Source organism: Apostichopus japonicus, chromosome 8 (assembly GCF_037975245.1).
Source record: "Apostichopus japonicus isolate 1M-3 chromosome 8, ASM3797524v1, whole genome shotgun sequence".
NCBI classification, from domain to species: Eukaryota; Metazoa; Echinodermata; class Holothuroidea; order Aspidochirotida; family Stichopodidae; genus Apostichopus; species Apostichopus japonicus.
The window spans coordinates 33,303,673-33,313,283 of NC_092568.1; the positions used below are offsets into that span (position 1 = coordinate 33,303,673).

The 9,611-nt window shown below is 36.4% G+C and overlaps 1 protein-coding gene across 1 annotated transcript; it reads right to left on the bottom strand.

Moving 5' to 3' along the window:
- Window positions 1-142: 142 nt before the first annotated feature.
- Window positions 143-5,703, bottom strand: LOC139971662 (uncharacterized). The gene is made up of 5 exons (XM_071978326.1): window positions 5,476-5,703; window positions 3,983-4,052; window positions 3,396-3,458; window positions 2,561-2,694; window positions 143-1,769 (listed from the first exon to the last, which is right to left on the bottom strand). The coding sequence occupies exons 1-5, from the start codon at window positions 5,576-5,578 to the stop codon at window positions 1,636-1,638; spliced, it is 504 nt and encodes a 167-aa protein (XP_071834427.1). The 5' UTR covers window positions 5,579-5,703; the 3' UTR covers window positions 143-1,635.
- Window positions 5,704-9,611: the final 3,908 nt, after the last annotated feature.

Genomic DNA, 9,611 nt, shown 5'->3' on the forward strand with positions numbered 1-9,611 from the left:
TATCACATGTGTCTCTGTCATGTCAGATAAAGATGATTCCGAATTTCTTTTCTTTACTTTTACCTAATCTATAAGGCCCACTTTGAATAGGGCAAATATATAACAACTATTTCCTGGGAGACTACATTATTATCCGTGACAGAAGAACTAAAAATTATAATATTACTAAGAATAAATACAATGATACAGCCATTTACGCAAAAAATATAATACACGAACTTTTCGATAAGAAATTTTAATTTTCCGATCAATTGAAAAAAGTCACATATAACAAACTATACGACCAAACTCCTACTATACATAACAAAACGATAAATCTTATTTACAACTGTCTTACTCGACTTGTACAGCATAACGATACTAATACTTGGCAAAATATTGCAACTGATAATTGACCATTTTTTTCACAAGATGACGACAAAATATTTTATAAATGCATGGAATAACTTTGCAAAGGAAGCTTCATATCTATGCAGATCTAACATGGTATACATGAATGCATATGTTACGCTGATTACTTCATAATTAGCAGTAGCACATAGCTAACTCTTCTTAACTTCAAATTTAATGCCCTTCAAATGTTCCTATATATTCAATTCTAAAAGGTATATATCACAATAATCTTTCTTTCTTCTCTCCATAATCCCTTGTCTACTAATCCCCTTACAACTATCTCTTTGTGTTCACCGTGTTCTGTATTCTGTGCGTGTTTTTGTACCTTCTGTTGCTGTTAATTGTCATTTAGCCTTTGAAGAAGATCCTGCTAGGATCGGAACGTCAGGCCAACTTACTTTTACACAGGTATATATCACGTCATATATGTTTTTGGTTATGAAAAATCACTCAGGAAAGCGCAAAAAATATGAAATAAATCAATCAATCATTCAAAACAGAAATCGAGAGCGAACCCAGTACTGTCAAATCGAATCCCCATTCTCAATATTGATTCCTATCAGCAATGTGTTCATGTATTATTATCATCAAGCTATCATGTCCCCTTATTCATCAGGACGGTGGCTATGCATGGAGCTTAAACGTGCTATGCGCGTGATCGTGATGTGCCATGCATGTGATCGTTACGTGCTATGCATGTGGTCATGATGTGTCATGCATGTGATCATGACGTATGGTAGTGTACCCTGCACAGTGTATGGTAACCAAATATAAAAGAATAAACACACTTCACATAGATCTTACTTAGCTAACGGCTGAGAATTACATCAATATAGATATCACATAATTCATCGATGACGACATGTAAATTTGGATATCAAATGTAGATAGAAGATGGATCCTGGGCACGAAATGTCAATATAGCAATGCACGTGCATACGTAACATAAAATCTCTATATCCTATATGGACACACAGATGGACTAAAGGCCATAACCTCGTACCTCATGGATTGATTTAGATAGATTATAAAATGATTCTGTAAAGTGGTTACATTATCGAACAATATTGAACAATTTTGTCTTGTTTTGATGTAACGGTCTAAATATAGGAATTGTCTTCGTGTCTTTATTTACTTCCGTTCGACATATTCATATTGTTCTGAATTCATTCCTTGTGTTGATCTCCATGGAATTTACTAGATGATGACGCGCATGCGTACATCTCGACCAATCACAATTCATCAGACGTCCAGCTTCTGTCCATCGTGAAAGTCCTGTGTAAGTGCCTTACGATCAGTCTCCGCACTCCTTTTGACGCTTCTCACTTTACAGGCTTTGAGTATGTAGAGACTACCAGCCAAGATCATAGATATCCCTGTAAAAGGAAGATTCGGATATATGATTGGAGCATGTTTCACAACTCCCCCACCCCCTCCCCACCCCTCCCACCCCCTCCCAAACCCTCCCCCACCCATGATGATCTAACACACCCCAACTTATATCCATGAAAAAAAGCAACCCATTGTAAATTACAAGTCACTTACTGGTAAATATGATAAACTTTATCAAATTCTACTCCTATGGTACTGCCAAAGTAAAATACTTTTAATCATGTAAATCTATGGCTAAATAAAATGTTTACAAACATTTTCCAAAATTATCAACATAGAGTATCGGGCAATCCGCTCTTTAAAACGATTGGTTGGACGAATATATCAACTCAGTCATGGTTGCTGGAACAGAAAGGTCTGTGAATGGATTGCCATGTATAGTCTTTCTGAGAGCATTTCTCCTTATAACATGTTAAAAGTTATCGCTAAAGATTAAAATCTGTGTAAAGGACTATAACATAAGTCTATTCCTCTAATCCACGCCTCACTTATATGAGTGGGTGTGTAGTCGCGAACTTTAAACAAACGGATATTAGCCACGCTATATCCCCTTCCCGTTGAACCTATAGAAATCCGGCGTATGCAATAATGTGTATATTTAATTACATCGGCAACTGTTTGACATTGAATGATAACTAGTCAAATAATTGGTGAAATTGACGATATCAAGCACGAAAGCGGTACAAATATAATTGATAAATATTCCGAAAATTGACAAATTTAAGACAAATCTAAACTTTTATTGTGAAATGAGTCTGTCTGTACATATACGTACCGCAAACGATACTGTACTTTGTTCGCAAGATAGCCAAGAAACAGATAGCACCAACGATGGCATAAACCAATCCGCGCTTCCATGTGTCAAACCAACCAACAACTTTGGTATATTTGTGGCAACAAGTTATCTTTCTGAAAATGGATAGAAATGAAAATAAATCTACAAGAAATGTGAATCAAGAACTTGGGGCTATTGATATATCGACATATAGCCCCAAGAAAATGTCAAAGCAGGCCTACCTTATAACGTCATCACTATGAGGTAGATACATTATAATGGAGTTGGTCTCTGAATTATTTAATAATCATAAAACACATTAAAATTCATAAATATTTATAAGTAAATATAAGTACAGTTGTACAATGAGCGAACAGTAGATTTGTGCAGCTGATGAAATTATGTTTTAGAAAGTTGTAATTCATTACGGATATTTCTGAAATAATTAGCAACTAGTCCCAAATTTTTAGCAGGATGAAAGTACTGGCCATTTGGTATGGTACTTTCCAGGAGGTTCTGATCCCTCTGACCCAAATTTCATTCAGACGTCGCGAATTGTTCCCATAAGATGAGTATAAATGTCTCAAGCACCCTGAGTGGGACAGGGGTGGAGGGATGGTTCGAGGGGGGCTGCTAATAGGTTGTCAGTGCAACTACTGCTGTTACAGTATAGAAGATCGGTGACCAGTTTTATTTTTAGTATGATATTTGGGGATAATATCGGTTACCTTTCAACTCCGTTTGCAACTGGTTTAGGATCTGCGAGAACCCCAAAATACTCTATTTTTAATGACTAAATTCGAATGAAGAAAAACTATAATATAAAACAGTTTACCTGCAACAAGTGAGCGCCAAGACTGATATAGATTCTAGAAGAAGCACTATCACACCAACAGATCTGTACAAAGAATAAATAACGGATAAGATTGCGTTCACAGTATGATTCGCTTTCCTGAAGATGTTTAGCTTTTGATATACTAATGCATAATGTAACCCGGTATTTGCAATGCATCGCCACATGCATAAATTACAATTCCGCCGTTAGATAAAAATCTCAAAATGTAACTTTTATTTAATGGATTCTTTTCATTTAATAAATACGTTGGATAAATTAGGTTCTTCAGTACATTTTTTGAGCATCTATTTTGATATTGTTGGGTATAGGAAGCCGTATGAAGGGAAAACGTTTGGCATGAAACAATCATTATCATAAAACCTATTTAGATCTACTCACATAACCACACTTCCACCCCCACCCCCCCCCCCCATTCTCTCTTTCACTATTCATCACCTTCCCCTATATACCAACCACAGTCATTCTCCTTCACTAATTAAAAAGTGTTAACGTTTACTGATAATTAACAAGTAAGTAATTGTTGTTGCTATGGAAACGAATGAAAGAACCGCTTCATGCATGCTTACAAGAGGAAAATTCCTGTGAAAAAGTGTCCATCTGCTTTGAGCAAGTCATACACTCCAACTGTTGATAAACCTGGCAAAAAAGAAAAGCAAAACAGATTGAAAATAAGGAATTAAAATATACCCAAAAAATTATATGAACATGAGACGACATTTGTTTTAATCGCATCCTTCTCCGGGCCCCCATATTGATCGCGGGCGGCCTTTATTTACCCTGCAGGCCCGAGGTTATAGCCCAGGAGAGCAACCACCTGATTTATGAACTAAGGGGAAAAGGTCTAAGTTGTTACGTCGTCCAGGGGAGGGGAGTCCTCTGCCCTTATTAAAATTTTGGTCAATGTGTGGAGCGTGGATTTTGTTGTTGTTATAATATTCTGTGTGTTGGTAGTGATGCAAGGGTGGGCTGAGCCCCCTTCATTTTATTATAGGGTGGGGAGGAGGATAAAATCCGCATCACCTCCCCCCCCCCCCCCGAGTATAGGTGATTGCTCTCTTGATAAACCAAGATCTGTTAACCACCAATCTTCGGGTATCAGAGTTCAGAGCCTATATTCACTTCGTGGCCAATTCACAGGAGACGGCCAGAAATCGAGTAACAATTTGTGAACCTTGTTATCCACAATAAACTTAGAATATTCACCATTTCTATGACACGGCATGTCATACCTTGCTGTAAATCACTTGCAAACACCACATCGCGTCCCAATGTACCATTCTAGCGATATTAAAATCGATTTTGGTCATTTCGAAAACATTCTTTTATTAACGTTTATAAACCTAAACTCAATTGCATATCGTTTCCTTGCATAGTGTCCAGCTGGCGATAAATTCACTGTTTTTTTAATGCGGTCCAAAGTTCAAATGTAAACTTCAACACCAATTACGCAATGTACAAATATAGAGTTGATAAACCCATAACACCAATCATGAGACATACCGCGGCCTATATGCTTTACATCACGCGGGTGGAACGTATAAAAACAATGAAGCAGATTGGGATGTATAGTTCAAAACAGAAACATAATAAAACCTCGAGAAAGAAAGACAAAATGGATAATTGCTTGATTAATGTCTTTCGCAAGGATGCTTCATATCCATTTTACATTTTGTTACAAAGATAAAAGCTCACTTGCTTACACGATTCCACGTAATGATATTTTACTAGACAAAGGCCTGTGCGATCTATCTTCCAAATTCTTCTTGAAATATATACTTTATCCTGGCTATATATAGGGTCTCCACTCGTGCATCAAAACCGTGATACTCCATAACTCTCAGTTCCAAGTTCCTGCTTAATGTCATTTTACCGACAGAGAACCCCGGGTATGCGGGTTTGACATTTTGTATTAAAATAATAAAGACTATATAATGAATCCTGCATGCATGATACTGCAACAATTGACCTAATATCTATCTTATTATGGTTTTATAGTTTAGCTATTGTACTGAACAATATAAGTAAAAGCACTGCCGAAAAGTAAATTAAAATTTGTTACCTAAACCCGAAATGGAAGCCCAAATAATAGGTAAGCAGACGAATGGTTGACAACAAGCCATCTTCATCCCGTAAGTTTTCGTCTCTATCTCCGCCTCAGCCATTTTCTGCAGATAATTATGCCGCTACTTGAAATATACACACACGCCTTTTGCGAGGTTCGCTTGTTTTAATGACTGATATCCCCCGATCCGTTATCCGTTATGAGTCACGCGTGGATTTCTTTCATCGCTCAACGAGCTTTGGTTATATCTCTGTTGTATAATCAAGTGCTTTAGAATGAATGCAAAGATGACTACACACGCAGTCGACTGTGTAACGTTCCGCATTGTCAGTGTATGTATGTATGTATATCCTTATTATTAATTATACCGTTATAATAGGTTATATATATATAGTAGCCTACATCACATGTGTAATATAGAAAGCAGTTGTGCATGTGTGAGGGTAGATGACGCTAACATATTTCTGCGAATTATATATGAGGGCTAATAATTTATTCAATACATTATGAAGGCATGCATACCGGTATTGAAAAAACAAAAAAACAATTGGTTTTATTCACTTACTCATAATTTGTGTTTTGACTATGTGAATGTCTGATCAATAAATTGTATCGATTTGTGAGAGGAATAAACGGATAGTATTTGTCCAGGAAACAATGTAGTAAAAAAGGTATCGGAGGGGACCATGCGATCAACTGCGGGCATTTGTGTGGGAGTTGGGAGGAGGGTACAAAAACGTACATTGCGTGAAATATGTGTATTTGTGTTTGTGTGGAGAGAGGGGGTGAGGTGGGCTTTGTTGGTTGGGCGTTATGCAGAAGAATGTTTCCCACAGTAAATATTGATTTAGTGGCCTAATCCTGATTATATCATGTGCGCGCATAGGATTCTCGTTCATGCTGATTTCATGTTCCCTATTAAATATATGAATATGTTGTTTAATGTTACTCAATACTGATATACGCAACACACTCTAGATAAAGTTGTTGTACAAATTACACGTGAACCAACATTAGATTCATATAATCACTGTAAAACCAATTTGGCTGCATGGGTAAAGTTTCGCCAAATTGAAAGGAAAAAAAATGACTATAACTTTAATTAATTTAACTGACGAGTAAGAAACACTGTAATTAAGGACATGTATCAAACTAAATGTAAACTCTAATTAGATTGCACGGTCGCACTTTATATATGTGATTTTGTATAGAACTGAGTGCACCGTTGGCTATATGAATGTTTTTTATTCTGACAATGAGCAGGCATAACTCCGGTATCTCATGCATCTCTAATTGTGTTTCATGGTTTATATATCAACAATCGGCATATTGTGAATCTGTTCATTATTACATAGCCTATGTAATTATTTTCTAATGTTTATGAATTTATATATATATATATATTTATATATATATATATATATATATATATATATATATATATATATATATATATATATATATATATAAATATATATATACACACACACATATATATATATAATATATATATATATATATATATATATATATATATATATATATATATATATATATATATATATGTATATATATATATTGCGATGCCGTTGGTCAACATATCTGTCGCCCTCTATTTCTCTAGGCTACATGTCACTGTTTTTTGCCAAATTTGCTTTCCATGTGGACAGTGACGTAAGTATTACAGGTCACATGACGTCTGCTCACCAGCTCAGCTGAATCAGACCCTGGGATTAATGAATCAGTCTTCGCTCCCGTTCTGAATCGTTCGGTTCGGTAGTAGCCCTGGCTCCGACCATTGTGGTCGTATTTGTATCTGTTTTGTATTTGTCTTTTATACACTTTTGTACGTAGTATCGTTTTAGGACTCTATTTCGGTAACCATTTTGTTTTTCTACTTATTATTGAGTGCTTAATGCCGATGTTTTGTCTTTACTGTTGCTGATTGTAGTAACTTACGAAATATACTCAGCGCTCGTTCTTTACTCGTTTATCTATGTGTAATATTCTTTGCATATTATAGCGAGGTTCAAGACTCGCGTCGTTTCTAACACACAACCATCCAAGCCGCATTTGTTTCATACCACCACCAGTCCTCAGAAGAGACTCTTTGACTGAATTAGCGTTTTTAAGTTGAACTTGGTGATATAATTAGCTTTAATTCGGACACTTACATGTCAGGTTATGGAACGCGAAAAGAGAAGACTGATTGTGTTGTCTAAACTAAGTTTGTTGTTGTCTAAACTAAAGTTTTTGCAGCTATTTTACCATATTGCTGTTGTTAGTTGGTGCATAAACTTACGTTGATGTCTAAACTCACGTTGATGTCTAAACTTTCGTTGCTATCTAAAGTTCCTTGGATGTCTAAAATAACGTTGATGTATAAACCAACGTTGATGTCAAAACTAACGTTGATGCCTAAACTCACGTTGGTGTCTAAACCAACGTTGATGTCTAAACCAACGTTGATGTCTAAACTAATGTTGATGTCTAAACCAACATTGATGTCTAAACTAACGTTGATGTATAAACCAACGTTGATGTCTAAACTAACGTTTATGTCTAAACTAACGTTGATGTCTAAACCACGTTGATGTCAAAACTAACGTTGATGTCTAAACTCACGTTGGTGTCTAAACCAACGTTGATGTCTAAACCAACATTGATGTCTAAACTAACTTTGATGTCTAAATCAACGTTGATGTCTAAACTAACGTTGATGTCTAAACCAACGTTGATGTCTAAGCTTACGTTGCTATCTAAAGGTCCTTTGTTGTCTGAAGCTCCATCGTCATCGGCGCTGTTTAATATAAAGATGCGCTTTTCACACGAAATCAACCATTTCATGAACTCAACCGCGCATATCTGAGTTTGACAAAGGTCAGGTCATTCGGGACTATTTGCTGGATCAAGTTTACATTTATCAGCGCTGTACTGTATACGTTCCTTGTCCGTTTCGTTTGAGTTCGAAGAAAATATAATACGCAGATTTCGGGTAAGATTCGTCAAGAATTTCCAAGTTTGCTATCCTTGAACTATAACATATCTAGTTTTGATGACCATTCTTTTAATATGATGATTAGATTATTGACATTTTTTGAAGTTTTACTGTATGAAAGAACGCCTTCGTTAAATCCATTCGTACTGTAGTATGTGTAGCGTACCGTAGGCTCATGTTACGTCCTTGGTTACTTGCCATAGGCAGGCCAGTAACCTATGTAGTTGGCTTGTGTGTGTGCGGGTATGTGACTGCACCCTAGCTTGTAAACACGATGTCTCCAGAAAGGTAACTTCTGCAGTTTTCATATTTAGTATGTGGCTTCTCCATAATTAGTACAAAGAAAGAATCCTATAGTGTTTTGTATGGAGGTCAAAGCTCACTTGGCGTCAGAAGAGGACAAAATGTGCAAATCTATAAAACGATGTATCTTCAGAACCTGAACATCAAAGGAATTTATATATTGATGGGTAGGATAGCCTTATGCAATGTAAATGTTTTTTTTTGTAAACACGATACCTTCAGATAAGAAATTATATTGCCTCTCATAATTTGCAGGTGGCTTATATATCATAAGTACAAGAGCCCTATTGTTTTTGGTGGAGGTCAATGGTCATTTGGGGTCATCAAAGGTCACACTGTATACAGCCTTACAGATACAATAGGAGTCACAACCCAATCAGCAAGAAAGAGATGGAAAGCAACCATCAACAGAAAAGCCCCATCCGGTGTAAACTGGCATGTCTACTGTGGATGATAGAGTATGTTACATTCATTGCAAGGATGGAGAACCAACTGCAGAGAATTCCAGATCAAACACAATGCCTGGGGTACTCCTTATTGCCAGGAACCAGAAAGGTAACCCAAAGAGTGCCTGTGTATTAAAGGTTTGGCTTGGTTAAAGACCACCGGTATACTGGAGAAGCCATCGATCAACATCTAAAGCTGTTTTGACGCCGCCAGCACAGTATACAGACCAGAACATGGTCACAACAATGTTTTGAATTGTAATTGTTCCAACAATTGTACATGCAATGGGGTGAAAACAAAAGCTGGATTCTCCAAAGATATACCATAGAAGTAATGAGAATCCGAAATCACCATTGATCAGTAAATCCTATACGTCTGAGAGTTC

Bases quoted from the DNA above. Each gene is read 5' to 3' on its own strand.
- LOC139971662 (XM_071978326.1), bottom strand. From the start codon at position 5,578: ATGGCTGAGGCGGAGATAGAGACGAAAACTTACGGGATGAAGATGGCT. The intron at 2,695-3,395 runs GTAAACTGTTTT...ATCCATTTTCAG, and splicing joins TTGGCGCTCACTTGTTGCAG to AAAGATAACTTGTTGCCACA. The intron at 1,770-2,560 runs GTACGTATATGT...TTCCTTTTACAG, and splicing joins AAAGTACAGTATCGTTTGCG to GGATATCTATGATCTTGGCT.